Source organism: Echeneis naucrates, chromosome 6, assembly GCF_900963305.1.
Source record: "Echeneis naucrates chromosome 6, fEcheNa1.1, whole genome shotgun sequence".
NCBI classification, from domain to species: Eukaryota; Metazoa; Chordata; class Actinopteri; order Carangiformes; family Echeneidae; genus Echeneis; species Echeneis naucrates.
In genome coordinates this window covers 3,536,737-3,553,232 of record NC_042516.1, presented here as the reverse complement: position 1 = coordinate 3,553,232, position 16,496 = coordinate 3,536,737, and the positions used below count along the sequence as shown (strand labels likewise).

At 40.8% G+C, this 16,496-nt stretch overlaps 1 protein-coding gene across 2 annotated transcripts in view; it reads left to right on the top strand.

Annotated features, from left to right (window-relative positions):
* The window catches only part of LOC115045596 (low-density lipoprotein receptor class A domain-containing protein 4), a 193,200-nt gene that overhangs the window by 62,185 nt on the left and 114,519 nt on the right, over positions 1 to 16,496 (top strand). For both annotated transcript variants that reach the window (XM_029505361.1, XM_029505360.1), the window contains exon 2: positions 14,422 to 15,177. In XM_029505361.1, the coding sequence (XP_029361221.1) occupies positions 15,138 to 15,177 (40 nt within the window). In that variant the 5' untranslated portion in view covers positions 14,422 to 15,137. The remainder of the gene's footprint in view (positions 1 to 14,421; positions 15,178 to 16,496) is intronic.

Here is a 16,496-nt window from a genome sequence, read left to right as displayed (position 1 = left end):
TGTTTTATTTTGAAAAATGACCGGATTCTCTCCTTTACATCCATCTATAACTCACTCTTGACGCATGTCAAGACGCTTGTCTCGGTCACGTAATACGTTACCGCTAAAATTAAACCCACAAGCAAGCGAAATGATTAAAAAAGGACAGTTTCTTTGTGAATGGGGAAAAAGCCCAGTGAGGAGACACAAAAAGAGCCTGAGAAAGCTGCCTTTAGGTTCCGGGTTAGGGGGCAGAGAGGATGTTACTCATGTTATGTTGTTCGCGCGATGTTACGAGGACGCTGCTAAAAGTTCCATACGAGTGCACAATGGATTCACATTTATTATGATATTTAGAAAATAGTACAGTTTTTATGGCGATGGTATCATTTTATTGTGTTGCATTTATCCGCCACACCTTAAAGGTCGGTCGGTGGAAATATTGTCTGACATTAAACCGGTCCGTGGCGCAAAAAATGTTGGGGACCGCTGGTTTACAACCCGATGAATTGCAGGCAGCCTGATTTGCATAAATTGACCTATTTTGTATTCTGTAGAATTAGCCAACATTATTGAATTAGATAACTGAAGAAAACGTTGCCACACACACGCAAAGTATAAGTAGAGTTTTTAGTAGATGATGTGTATCTATGTAGCTGTGTCCTTGTCACCACAACATTGCATCAAGTGAAAAGGTGGTTTCTTCTCCTTCAGGTGGTTGATTATTGCATTAATTTCAAGTCTCTCAATCAAATATTAGCAACTGCTTTGTTAACAAATTTACCAGCTGGACACCAGCTGTAGCATTTGTTCGTCAAGCTAGCTTGCAAAAACAATATCCTGCCACAAGATGAATTCTATCTGATCATGAGAGGGAGACTCCATTTGTCATTAAAAGAAGTCAAATTGCATTGAAGTCAGTAAATGTTTTCCTGGTGGGTTTATGGTCTTAGTCTTTAGTTTCAACTCTTATTCTATACAATATGATGTTCATTTTCATGTTCATTTGTCTTTTGTTAAAACAGAACGGTGTTTCTCCATTGCACAAGTTATTGTGCAGTCCTTGTGTTTCATAGATTTTACTACTGTAGTCTTTTCATCTGCTTGGAAATCAAATAGCACAGGCTTGGTCAGCAGAAAGGTAGACTGAACTTCAGGAGAAGATTTTAACTCATATCATTTAGAGTTTTACCAAATCATTAACAGGAAAGGAAAATACTGACAGACAAGGAACACAAATCAGAGTGAACTTTAGCCTGATATATTTTTGCAGATTCTCTTATGAATTAGTTTTCCAAAGTGAAGATATGACTGTTACTCAAGCTCCCAGATATATCAGTCTGTTCTCAGCACAAGACTTTGTCAGTGTTTAGAGGAGGCACTGTCAGTTATTACATCTAAATTTCACTTGGCTATTATGCAGTTACTGACAAAAAGGCTTCAAACATGGTCCAGACACTCAGGGTGTCACTCATGGTCCAGGGTGCCTGGATTCACTTTAGTGAGTGAACATCCGTTGTGGTGCTGATAGCAACATATGGTAAAAAGAGGTAATACACTATTTAATGAGCCTGGGACTCTGGGGAACAGAGAGAGAGTCGCATTGGTGATTAACTCCTATGAAAAAAAAAGGTTTTAATGTATAGCAACAATGACCATTGGCTGATTAATGCAAAGTTAAATCAGTGTGTAGTGACTCTGAAACTCCAAACAGACTCAGAGCCAAAATACTTTAACTGCATTATTATCACACTCATTTACCTTAGTCAGCTTCTTGCTCCACTGCAGTTTTATGGCTGCTGAGAGACTGAATTTAGAGATAAAGGACTCAACAAGTTGTGACATGTAGAGTGTCACCTTTAATGTCCTATACTTGTATGGAATGAACCATTAGACATGAACTACTCACACACAATTGGTGGCACGAACCCATGGATCATGGAGTAAGATCAAGAGACTTCCAGCCGCACATTGGGGCCCATGAAGACTTATCCCCTCACCAGAGAAATTTTACAGCCAATTTAACTAGGACGTTCCCTCCCACCCCTCCATTATTTACAATCAGCAATACAGTTGCTGATTGCGATAAAGGTAACAAAACTCAGTTACAAAAGCTCTTCAGGTCACGATGAAATCCAGTGGATCTCGTTTGTTTAATCCACAAACTAAGTAACAACTGGAAATGACAAGCATGATGAAAGATGCAGGAGGGGATTTCTTGGTCTAATGACTCCTTTGAGTTTTCTGGAGTGTTACCTTTAAGAAAGCAGAGCACTGTGTTGCAAAGTTATCAGTCTTAATGCTGAGCTAAGCTAAAGGCTGCTGGCTGCAGCTTCATATATAATAGACTGAAATGAAAATGTTTTGACCTTTTCATCTCATACACAATAACACCACGATGGCATTCCCCAAGCGTATTTAATTTTGGGCTCCTATTGACAACACTCATCACATATTCAGAGAGTAATTTGCCTGCAGTTCGTATTGGCTAATCCTATTCATTTGTCAGGTAATTAAATGGACTGGGAAAAGAATCAATTGACAATATAAATAATTGACTTGTGCAATTTACTAACTTTTAGTGTAATACACTAAGCAATTCTTAAGTTTTTGGTGTAGGACACACTGTTGGTGTGATTTCATCTCATTAAGGTTACAAAAATGTAAAGATTAAAAAAAATAAAAGACAAAAACAACACAGTAGAAAGTTCCCACATGGGCTGTCTCCCTTCTCTTTATGCATGATTTCAAAGCTTACATGTCAATATTGTGGCTGAATGTGCATCCATGTAGCTTGACTATGCATTCACCTTTGACTGCAACATGTATTCTTATATCTTAATGTGTGTGCTTATGTGTCTTAGCATTGGTAGCTTTGTGTGGGTGTGTATGTCTGAGGAAAGAATTTTCTCTTCAGACAGTCAGTCAGAGCTCTCTCTGGGGAGGCAAGTTGCTTTGTTTAGCTCTGCTGTGCTGACTGAAATGTAATGGGACTTACTTATTTGTGGTTGACTGTAGTAGGGTTGGCAGCACAGTGGCGTAGTGGTTAGCACTGTCACCCCACAACAAGGTCGTGGGCTGGGTCCTTTCTGTGCGGAGTTTGCATGCTCTCCCCGTGTCTGCGTGGGTTAACTGGCAACGCTAAATTGACCGTAGATGTGAATGCAAGCATGAGTGGATGTTTGTCTCTCTTTGTCCTTGTGTGTTGGCCCTGCAATGGACTGGCAACCTGTCCAGGGTGTTCCCCGCCCCTCGCCCAATGTGAGCTGGGATTGGCTCACGCAGCCCTGCGACCCAGATACAGATAAAATGGATGCAGATGAGTGAGAGTGTAGTAGGGTTAAAGCTACAATAGTGTAATTGTTTGTGCATTGCAACTTGTTGTCAACTCAAAGTATCTTTTACAATGTGCATAAAAGTCAGGTTAAAAGTCATGTTAAAAGTCAAGAGCTGAAATATGTACATGACAAGAGTTCATGACCCTTTCAAAAACAAAAAGTCATTTTAATCTAAATGATTGCTTGCACAACTGTCAGGAAAAAAAGATATGTATACATATTTCAAGAATAACTTCATGTTTCAACATGATGCCTCACTGCCATCATGAAACATTTAATTTTAAAACCCACTGATATTTTGATTTAAACTCAACTGACTAAATGAGGAAGGTATTAAGGATAAATTGAGGAATCTACCATTTACATAATTTCTACTTCATTTTTGTGTTTGCTTTTTTTGAGATATTTAATATGTTATAATATATATGTAATTATAACACAAAGATAGTTTCCACCTAAATGTCCCAGAGCTTAATAAAATACAAATATCTACAAATTGCAACTCAGAAAAACTAATTCTACAAAAATATTCATCATGTTCAACTTTCAGAATGGTTGATGTTCAATAACGTCACCTTAAACATTTAAACTTTTCATGTTGTAATGCAGTGGTCACCAACCATTTTGAACCCAAGTTCCCTGAGCTTGGCACTGAACAAAGTCATGCTCTACCTTTTGGAATTGTCAGTACTTCCATCTTAAGGTCTTTTATTTGGGCAAACTCTTGTATATTAATCAGATCTTTTACTTTGTGTACATCACACCATCAACATTAAATTTCACTGAAGTCATACTAACAAAGAGAATAAAGAAATGTGGCCTATTGTCTAATTGCATTACTGAATCATGTTCATTGAGGGGAAAAAAAACAAAACAAAGCATTTTGTGATGAACAGATTCATATCAACACTTACAATAAAGACATGGCCTTTTTGTCTATTCTCATAACATAATTATGCACATCAGCTTATTATGTTCATAGTGGGAAAAAAATCAACATGTACAAATCATAAGTAGATATTAGAAGACATAAGAGAGCAGAAGACATGAGTGCTATTGATTAGCTTATGAACTTGCTCAGTGCTTGAGTTTGGTGGCATAACATACATATCCACTTGCGTTTAACTGATGTAAAAGTGAATCCTTCCTCCCTATCTGGAGGAAAATGGTAAAATTTTGCCTTGCTTTGCAGCACCTCCACTGTATTAGCTCACTAGTGCCAAGAAAATTGAGCCACGACATCTTTGGGTATGAAGCTGTAACCCATGGTCACGGCTTCTCTTATTGGTCAAAATAATAATATACAGTATAATAATAATAATTTATTTTTATAATTTTTTTCTAATCTCATCGGTCACTTGCATGTCTTCTCAACATCAATCAGGAAAAAGGTGATAATGTTTTTTTTTTTATATTTTTCCGTGCTTTTCTCGAATTTACCACTAAACTCCAGAAGATCTACTGGTTGATAGTGATTGACGGGTTGGTGTCCTCGGTTATGAAGGGATATGGACCCCTTTTTCTTTTTCTGGTGCGCCTTTTCAAGTGTCATCCCCCCTCATTGGTTTTTCTGATGTTGTTTGGAAGGCTCCAGTTTGTAATTTGTCTGTCTGCCATATGGATTTTTTTACAACCATGTTTGTAGGTGGAGCAGTGGAGAAGTGAGGGCTGGATCTGACCACAGTGCTCTATTCTGATTGAGTGGTACAATCTGTCAATCACACAATAACCACAAGCTAATTCATACCCTGCTTTATGGTCTATTTTCCTCTAAATGGGACCATCATTTAAAAAACTAACACTATGCTGTATTTAGACTTGATACTAATGACTGAGACCATAAACTAATCAAGAAAACACAGTGGTGGGCCATCAGGGCCAGCAAGGCCTTTTCTGCTGGTCTAAACATCATCAGGAGAATATATTGTTTTTATTTCTTATTTTTTATTTTTTATTTTTTTTTAGAAATATGTTTTAAATAGTTCCCCATAGCATATTCTCTTGAATTCATAGCTTTCCTCTTGTTTGCACAGCTTCCAGTTTTGCATATTTATGTTAGAGCTTTTATCCAATCATATTCAGCTATCATGTGTTCCCAGGTTCGAAGAAATCTACCCTGAGGCCTTTAGAATCAACAGTGAGGTTGCCTGGACACTTAAAGTGAACAGAAACATACAGTTGCCATAACCAAGCAGATTCTGAGCTGGTGACACTGGGGCCAGCTGGCAGAAAGCATCACGGTCAAAATAACATGTTGCATGCCCTTTGATTGGATACCCACTAGTGAGAGGCAACGCTATACTGTAGTGCTGCCTCTCATGTTAACAAAACTGAACCTGGTGACCCGCTAACTTTACTTCCTGTAGATCGACTTGCTGTTTTGTTTTCTTTTTTTAGCCCACAATGGCAGATATACTTTCAACTCCAATTTCAAAACGGATCTTTCAAGAAAAGCTGGATATCGCAACTATGCTTAATTGTTAATGCAGGTGTATTAATTTTAAAAGCTCTAATGGTTTCTAGAGTCATTATGTCATAATAACGGTATAAAGAGGTGGATAAATTCAGGTAGAGCTGTGTGGGACATCACTGAAGGCCTAGATGTAAAATGCACGGCCCACCACTGGGAAAACATTTACCGAGTTAATAAATCAGATGAAAAGTGCAGCCATTTTCACATTGATTTCACTGTAATTTGACTCCTTTTTACAACCACTGGAGTTGTCCCCTGATGGTCCTTCAATAGAATGGAGGTTTAAGGCTCTTCGATGCTGGCTTCAACTTTCAGACCAAAAGTCTACCTCCAATTTTATGGACAGCCTGTGCACTAAGCACGTGAGAGGCAACACACTAGACACCTTTCTATGCTGGCCAGAAGGTGACAGTCATCCTTCATCAGTGTCTGTGCTGATGCACTCAGTCTCGAGGTTGCTAACAGCTCAGATTGTTGTACCATGCCCATTAAAGAAATTGCTGAGACAACTTAAGCTTTGATCCCAGGTTGTCTGGCCTCTGTAAGGTGCATGCAGTGGTAGTCTGGTAGTTCTGCAGTGGTGTTATTTTGTTGCTAAATATGACTTCAAAGAAGGAGGGAGACTTTAAAGCCACGGTTTGTGAAACTGTTTGACATTTGTGTGGACAGCAGTGCAGGTCAGTGGTGAAGCAGGAGAAATAGTGCAACATGTTTTGTCTTACATGGATAGAATGAATCCTTCATGGTGATAACACCCCAACTCCATCATCATACTTCCATCGTCACCCAGAACGCAGAACACCTTTGGTATGAATTAGAGTGGAGACTGAGAGCCAGGCCTTCTCATCCAACATCAGTGTGTGACCTCACAAATGTGCTTCTGCAAGAATGATCTAAATACACACTCCTATAAACATAAACACACTCCTAAACCTCATGGAAAGCCTTCCCAGAAGAGTTGAAGCTATTATAGCTGCAAAGGATGAACTGACGTCATATTAAACCCTACGGATTAAGAATGGGATGTCACTTAAATTCATGTACGAGTCAAGGCAGGAGAGCAGATACTTTTGGCAATCTAGTGTATGTTGGTGGCAGATTAACAAAGAAATATTCTTGTAACTCTGGACAATATTTAAATAATTATAGACCAACATAATGTCTCAATTTCAGGGGATACGAAATAAATGTATTTGGAAGGTGGTTGTTGTTCCTGTGTATTTGTGCGTGTGCTTGGCAGGGGGGTTGATTGTTTTATCTGTTTGCATCAGCGTTTCCATGAAACAAGTTGAAACTTGCGAAAGAATGCGATCTTTAATATTGATACCAGCCAATTCCTGCCACCGCTGTAGTGCAGCTTAATGGTTCCTTCAAGGGAACGCAACATCAAGGGCGCTACCCAAAAAAAGGTTGAGGGGCACTGATTTACATCTAAATATGAGTAATGCATGGCAGTATGGTGGCATAGTGGTTAGTGCTGTTGCCCCACAATAAAAAGTTTGTTGGTTTGGTTCTTGGGCCTTTCTGTGTGGAGTTTGCGCATTTCTTTGGTCACTCTGGTTCCTCCCACCATCCAAACACATAATTTTTAGGTTAACTGGTGACTCTAAATTGTCCGTAGGTCTGAGTGTGAGTGGTTGTTGGTCTCTGTCTGTCTCTGTGTGTTGGCCCTGTGATGGACTGGCGACCTGTCCAGGGTGTACCCCACCCCTCACCCAGAGTGAGCTGGGATTTACTCGAGCACCCCCATCGACCCAGAAATGGATAAGAGCAATGAAATTTGGAATGTGCTTTGTGTTTCTCAAATAGCGTAGTGCCTGGGATTTATTGATGTATAGATAATTTGAAGCTCAGCACTTGAAGTCAGCTTATATTTGTTGTTAAGATCAATAAATATATAAGCATATATAATCTCCATTTTGAATTCTAATCTTATTCATCAAGTCTTTTCTCATTTTGTGTCTGGATTTGATGCTTGGGACAGTTGGACAGTCAAGGCAAGTACTAAGACCATAATAGTAGACATTTTCAAAAAATCCTTGGACAGTTCCTGGCGAGGCCTTTGATCAACTGTCTCTCAATGGGTGTTTAAGACTGATTTTATCAGCTGGCGGCTCATGTGTTTTTACTGTCTGCTTCTAGCTGCAGTTGACTATACCACACAACACTAATGACAGTTGTTAATATCTGCCATTTGTTGGTTTTTATATTCATATTTTTTTCAAGTTTCTGCTCTGACTCTCTCCACAAATGCCATCTGTCAAATTTAAAGTAGCCTGTGTCCAGCGTAACAACCATTTTCTCTGGTGTACGTCAGTCATTCGGTCAGCATCACTGTTCTTCATCCTGTCTGTGTCCGACCTCTCAACACTGGAGGTGATGCATAGCCAGATTAAGCCTGTCAGATTCGTCACACTTGGCTGGCAGTTGGTGTGACAGAGCCAGATAAGACAAGAAAATGACAAATGATGCCTTCAGCCTACCTTTGTTTGGTTTTGGTTTGCCAGTGATTTTGTGCATCATTTCACACTTTATGTGTTTGATAATTCCTCAAACAAGAAGACATTTGTTAGATATTGATTTTTATTTATTTATTTTTTGGTAATTTCTGCCCTATAGGCAACAATATGCATCAATGATGTTATTGGCAGATACAGGCAGGTGATTAACATAACTAATTGAAACATTTAGGAAATTTTTTTCTGTCTCTGTGTCAGTTAAACTGAAAGGAAAGTGACATCGACCACATTATCTGACAAAAACTCTGTCATTATCTCTGCCATTCACTTGAACACAGGGAGTGTTGCTCACTCGTAGAGCAGTACTAGAAATGACCTTTTACCAAAGCTTTGTCTAAAAAGATGCTACGTCTGCCACTGAAATATCTTTAAATATAGGAATAATTGTGGTGAGTCAGCAACAAGTTGACAACTTCCAAGGCTAAAAACTGAAGCCAAAATCAACAGTTTTGCACATATTTTTCACAATTTTACACATTTTTCACACATGGATACCTATGTTAAAATGGTGGGAGTCTGTGGTTGGCTGTGAATGCCCCCCCGCCCCCCCAAAGGATACTGAACATGCAAATGAATAGTGTACCAGTCCAATTCTCTTCTTAGCTTCATGACTCCACAACATGGCAGTTATGACAATGATCACTCAACTCAGTCAGGCAGACACTTTTGTGGTTCAGCCAAAAGTGGCAATTGCTGAGTAAGTCCGCTTCATATAATTGCTTTAAAACTGTCCTTGGTTTCTGTCCTTGTCAGACAAACAGTTGGCTGAGTCCTCACTGAGGTGTGAGACAGTAGCTGCTGGGTTTGACCTTAAAAAGCCTTTTTTAGCTCCAGCCTGGCCACAAACCAAAGTCCTAAAACTGAGCACAGAAATTAGATCTACCATTAGTCACTTCCTCCTATTATCTTCATCTATGCGTGTTGACAGAATAATTGCCCTCAAACAACCTTTCCACTGCCACCAAAACATACGCGCGCGCGCACACACACACACACACACACACACACACACACACACACACACACACAAACCATACATTGTGAGGAGTGTCTGATGAGCAAATGTCATTCTTTAGATATCCAGAGTCTGCTCATGGAAACTATGATGTTATCCAGTAACTCTGAAGTACATTCAAAAGTATTATGTCATCAACAAACTTTTTGAAGCCTGAAATTTCATTGGTTCCACACTACTATGTGTCAGGAGTCAAAACATAACTGAACAGAGCTGAGACTGAACCCACAATGCAGATCTGGGAAATGATGTTTATTCCAATGAAGAAAAACTCAAAAGGAGAACCAAGGCTGGGCTAGAACAGGTTGCTGGAGACGACTGGGCTGGGCAAGGCAAGGCTGAGGGCAGACTAAGGCAGAACACGTGTGGGTGAAACAACGAACTGGCGATGAGGCCGGCTAACTGCTGTTGGTGTGAAGAACAGGGAATCAAGTTGATGAACAGCAGGTGTGCAGAGGGGGGAGAATGCAGAGGGTACCGGAAGGCCCCACCCAGCCCTGGGAGAAAAGAAAACATGGACACAGAGAGCAGAGGTGAACTGGGTTCTGACACTATGGTTGAAATGGCAGAAATTTTAATCATTGTATCCTTGGTTGAATACTGTGGTTGATAATATATATACAGCTTTCACCTGTGGCACCTATGGCATTGAACAGCAACTGTCTCCTACATGCATTAACACATGTGGGGGGTTTTTTGTCAGTAAAAACATGCTAAGGCAATGACAAAGCTCGTCCAGATATTTTTTTTCACTGCCAGAGAAATACCTTTGACACCAAGATCCTTGGGTCGAAGTGATGCCAGTAAGGCATTTCACATTTCCTCTCACTGATTTGCTTAGATAACTGCCACAGAAATTAAACAGTCCATCAGAATGCATTTTAAGTAGGCCCCTTGGTCTGTTATGCAATCACATTCTTACCATGCTAACATTTCAGTGTAACAAATACAACCAGCCCCATGGTTAAATAGTCTGCTCCCCATTCCATGTTTGTCTAACGGCTGTCTCACTGATAAGGACATGTCCTGGTGTGACCCAGTGGAGGAGTTGGAGCTGGCTGCTGGAGCTGTGTGCAGCACCCCTATGTTACAGAGACAAATAGACACTCTACATAGAAGCAGACTGCACTTCTACTAATGCTTTCATTGATATTGCTGACTCCAAGGAAGGTCAGAGGTCACATGCCACTCCATAGCTGCAGAGCTGCAGCTGGTAAAGCTTTAGTGCTTTGTTAAGGTTTACTGTAACATAGACCAAATAACACTGTGAGGTTGTGTTTGTGTGTCTTTATATAAACACAGTATCTTAAGGTATATACTAGATCTATACATTATACGAGATAAGATCTTCAGATAGAACTACATTAGGCTGTGTCCCATAGACAGTCAAAAAAGCCTTCAGTTAACTGATAGTATATATACACAAAATATACAATAATAACAATGGGATTACCGATTCTCATGTGAAGAAGGAACAATTCAACGTCCATCCTGGCCACTGTGGAACTGAAGACAAAGTTACCCATTCGATTTACATGTCCTGTGTGGACTTGGAGAAAGTTGATGCTCCTCGGAGAGTTGCGGCTAAGTCCTTGACAGGAAGTTGCATTTTCAGTTGGTGTTTGGCCTCTGTCAGGATTGTCAGGATTCCAGGGGCAGTTATATTATAACCCCCAGTATGCAATTGTTGAGAGCAGGGGTAGGTGAGTTGTAGGACAAAGGTTTCGATCGACTGGTTGATCCATGTTTCAACGTTGAGCTGAGTATGAACATGTTGACTGAAATTAGATGTATAGAGAGAGGCTCTTGGTTGAGGAGATTCAGTGTGGTGTGGTCTGACTGACCGTGCCAGAGCTAGAAAACTGACAACCGGCCCGTAACAACAACGCAACAGGTGAACAAAATTGATCCAATAAACTATGACTGGAAGTACAAGAAAACACACACGTAAACAATTGTTTTTGAATCAAAAATTTGCCACCTCAAGAGAATCATAATGTTTTGCCAGTGACTTGTAAATTGATGCCCCAAGACCAACTGGAGTCAGAGGACATCCAGAGGATCCATCTTCTAAAAAGTTAAAAGATAAAATTTTCATTTTATTCACATAAGTACTAATTACTTTTTTGATCTGTTCATATTGAATTGCATACTCTGTATGAGCCACATCTCTTAACCCTAAACATGTACCCGAATGTATTTCAGTTATACAGTTAAGCAGGGAATGGAGAACAATTTATGAGCCAGAATATTATTTAATGTCGGTTTAAGGCTGACTCACCAACCTTTGTTTGGCTTTTATACTTTTGTCAGTCTGAATTTATTTTATTTAGAGAAACACAAGAAACTTGTGAGACAAAAAAATGGACCAGACTCAGTGAACACCCTCCTAGCAACAAATTTTCACACTGCTCTATGCTCCCTACAGATGATATCCAACTAGGCCAGTGAGCGGTGATAGCTATCATGTCTTCGGGGTCATCAGGTGGGAACCTCCATTCACCTGTGTTTCGTCTAGTTAGGCCCACAACACCTCCAGAAGGCTAGACCGTGAACACTGGTGTCCCAGCGTCACCCCCCTAATGCCAGCAATCACCACTCCTCACACAAAGACAACTATCTCAAACAGCACTACTATCACCTACTCTGACCTCTCACCAACTGCACCAGTGAAAGCGGGGTGGGGATACAGACCCTGGTTCGGGTAGGGGGGGGGGGGGAATAGAAGAGGTGGAGATAAAAGTAGGGATGGGATACAGACCCTGGTTCGGGTAGGGGGCATGAAAGTATAGAGGGTGCAGGAGGTGGAGGCAATACAAGCTGCATTAATAGATTCAGCAACTAAACTCACCTAAATGGTCTTATACTCAAACAACACTCCAACACAGGCCAGCTCACCTGTACTAACTGCATGATGTCAAAGAGGCACAAACACAAATCTCAAACACCACTGTCAACTACTCTAACCTCTCACCAATTGCACCAGTGAAAGCGGGGTGGGGATACAGACCCTGGTTCGGGTAGGGGGGAGAAATAGAAGAGAGAGAAAAGTAGGGATGGGATACAGACCCTGGTTCGGGTAGGGGGCATGAGAGTATAGAGTGTGCAGGAAGAACATATTTGAGTTTAAAATTCCTCTTAACTCCTTTGAATCATCGAAAGTGTGCAATAAAATAACATAAATAATCAAAACATTGCCACACCCAAAAACCTCGAAATAATAATAATCTTAAACGAGCAAGTAAAAACATTATCATCTTTTATGTTCACATTGAAATTGTGAATTTTATTTCAAACATTTTACTGACTAGAAAATAAAAAAAATCCCACTTTCCAATCTTAAAGCATTTTTTTTTGGGGGGGGGTTTTGTGTGTGTATGTGTGTTTTTTTTTTTGTTTGTTTTTTTTTTTTTGGTGGCTGTGCCTCAATATCAAACTGATCTAATCTGTGATTCGTTTCTGATCTTAAAGCAATGTTTTTGTTTTGCTTTGTTTTGTTTGGGTTTTTGTGTGGGTGTGTGTTTTTGTTTTTTTTTTTTGGTGGCTGCTCCTCAATATCAAACTGATCTAATTTGGGATTTGTTTCTGGTTCTGCGATTGATCCAATGTGGCATTGACCACTCTCCACTTTCCTTTCCTTTCTCCAGTGGTTGTTATCGCAGCAATAGCAATATTTAATTACCCAAGAAAAATTTCAACCATGACTCATGAGGAGTGCTCTTGAAAAAGTGAATATTGCTTGATGTCACAGCAGCGTAGTTCTCCCACTCTTTCCTTTTCCATTTGTTGGGGCACAAGCAGCTGTGTGTCCTTCCCATGATAGGGCTTGATAAGCACAGGCAAACAGAGCTAAGCTAACTGAGATCAGTTAAGACTTTCCAAACCTCAGACAGGGTGTGTGTTTGTTTACCTTCTGTCTGCTTTGCTCACCAACAAATTCCTCCCCTCCTTATTGGACTTTTTTTTAAACTTATGGCTCTGGATGATTGATTCCTGTCCCGTTTTCTTCTCTGCTTTCTCTCATTTGCTGTCATATTTTTCAACTTCCTCTATCTTTTTTTTTTTTTCATGGCTCTCGCTGTGGGTTGAGTCCCTCCTTTATTCTGTTTTTTCACACAAGCCTCCTTCCCCATCTTTCTCTTCTATGCCCTCATTTTAAGTTGTATGTTCTCAGCACCAACAACAAAAAAAACTGTTATTGTTAATGTTTTCGAAAATGTGGTCTTCTTCTGATCCCCCAATACTTCCTCCTCCTCCCCCCTCCTATTTTAGGTTGTTATTCCTTTCCCGGACCCAAAATGCAGCACTTGGCACTTTTGAAATGTAAAAAATGTTCTTGTCTCCTCAGCCGTGGCTTCCTCTACCCCTGTTTATCAGGCAGACTTCAAAGTGGCACATTGACATGTGGCTTTTTCTCTCCACTTCTCTGTGAAATAGGGTCACAGGCTATGCTTGGCTTTCACCAAACTTCTTTCTTTCATGTAAGAGCCTAGTAGCTGAGAGAAGCTAAGGGGGGGGCATGCCATCCAGACTCTACCCAGAAGGAGTTTGGGATTGGAGGATTTTGGGCATGTGTGTGGGTGGATGTGGATGTGTATAGTGGTATAGTGGTTAGCATTAGTGGCTAGGACCCCAGAGCAAGAAGGCTGCGGGTTTGGTTCCCAGGCCTGGAGCCTTTCTATGTGGAGTTTCCATGTTCTCGCTGTATCTGCTTGGGTTTCCTCCAACTGTCCAAAAACAACATGTTTGGGTTAACTAAACTCCACTCGAAATTGTCTGTAGGTCTGAGTGTGAGTGTGAGTGGTTGTTTGTCTCTAACTGTCTTTGTGTTGGCCCTGTGATGGATTGGTCACCTGTCCAAGGAGACCCTGCACTAACCCAGAGTGAACTGGGATTGCTCCAGAACCCTGCGACCTGGAAACGAATAAGCGGTAGAAGATTGATGAATGAATGAATGAATGAATTATCAGTCCAGGCCAGCAGTCAGCCCAGCCCATGTTTTACTTGTGTATGTTTATTCTACCTAGTTTTTTTTTTTTTTTCATTATTTTATTCTTAATCTCTGTTCCTGTCTGTGTTTTTCTCTCTTTTCTCTAGCTGTTGTGCTGTTGTGCCAATGTGAGACTGTCTCGCTACCACGTGCTGAGCTCGAGAGTGCAGCAGTGGGACAAAAGGCATAAGAGGAAAAGACGAGGAAAGGAGAAAAAGAAAACAAGCAAGAGAAAAGAAGCCAAGGACACAGCATGTTTCCCAGTACCACCTTTAAGAGTCAGACCTGATTTCAGAGGAGACATAAAAGCCAAGATATAGATTTTTTGTTAAGGGCAGTGGTCATGGCTGTAGGCCACAGAGTTTAGATACACCCACGCTGCAACTTCCAAAACTAGCATCTGCTTTCGTCCAATCCCTGTATCTCCTCTGTTAATGCTCCATTTTGTCTTAGCTTTCAATTCATAACCAAGGTCTTGGGCCTTCAGTAGTAGCAACACATCAAACAACATCTAAACTATCATCCAGTCTAGTTGACTAGACAGCTGTGCACCTGGTGAGGGTGTCAAGACGAGCCAGACGACTCAGCCAGCACTGAGGAGCAGAGAGACAGTCATCTGCTCCTAAGTGTGACAGGCAGCAGCCTTTTATACCCACACATAGACTGTTGATGAAGAAAGATGGCAGTGAGACTGGCAGGCGCTGCTCCTTCCTCTCGGCCACCCTCCCTCCCACCAGTGGCTGCGGCTCTGACTGGTTAAGGTTGGTCCATTGGCATCCATCGCAGCATCGGCAGCAGCTGACAGAGTGCGGGAAGGAGCAGTATGCAGGAAACTGAATTACCGGCCACAAATGCCTTCAAAGGTAATACACAGCAATGTGTGTATGTGTGTGTGTGTGTGTGTGTGTGTGTGTGTGTGTGTGTGTGTGTGTGTGTGTGTGTGTGTCTGTCTGTCTGTCTGTCTGTACATCAAAGGAAAGATGTATGAGTCAGACACAAAAGCATTTCTTCTTCATTGAGCCCACTTAATAAGTATATCATCCACCTCAAACGTTCTGTCTCAACAACAAATCTGAACAAGCTCCTTTGTTTTTTGTTTTTTTTGTGTGTGACTGAATATTGTCCAATCTCATTTACTTCTTATGCCACGTCTTCATCTTGTGAGTCCCTGCAATCAGCATATTCCCACCTCCTGATTAAACGGTAGGCACCATTAGGACTTTGGTTGTAGCTTACATATTTCAAATTGTTGGTAGGATGTTTCTATGTTAATGTGTGCTCAGTATTAATGCCCTGATGTGGGATAAACTACAACTCCCTATTTACTACAGTATGTATGCCACTATGTTTACCCTATTCGGAGCTGCCACATTCTGTATGAGGTGGTTGCTTTACATTGCTCCTACTGAAAACACAATGGAAAAAAAGAAATGGTGTCATTCACACCAGTTTCTGTTCAAATTCCAGCATCACAATGGGACTTAACATTTAGCAAAATTTAGGGTCAGGCAGCGCCACATTAAATTTTTAATCTTGTAAAATGCTGCTGAGAGAGATTCCAAAATTCCAGTTTATTGCTCTCTATGGTGTAAGGAGTCTGGAGGGGAGGTGTGAATAAAGAAATCACACAAGGCATGGGTGTTATAATATTATGTTATGGGCATGGGGAATGAGGACTGGCCTTTGTGGTCCAAAAAGCTCGCTACCAGACTGCAACAATGTGTTGACTTGGCTCCAAATTCCTCAGATCTCAATCCAAGCCAGCACTTGTGGGATGTGCTGGACAAACAAGTTCAATCCATGGAGGCGCCACCTCACAACTTCCAGGACTTAAAGGATCTGCTGCTAACGTCTTGGCCCAGATACCACAGCTCAGACGCTCACAGGTCTAAAGGAGTCCAGGCTTCAAGAGGGCTATTTTGGCAGAAAATGAGGACCACCAGAATACTAAGGGAGTGTCTCTTACCTCTCTGTGTGGATGGTATGAAGTAATCAGACAGGCCTTACAGTGAGAACAGGAGTTCAGAGCAAAAAGCTCTGAGCAGAGGGAAAAGCTTTCTACAGTGGAAATTAGAGGCACTGTGCTGCTGAAAGTATTAGTCTGTGTAGACTTCAGTTTATCAGTTTCTCATTAAAACCTTAATCACTTTGTTACCAATGAAGTCAAATGTAGTCTTAGAAA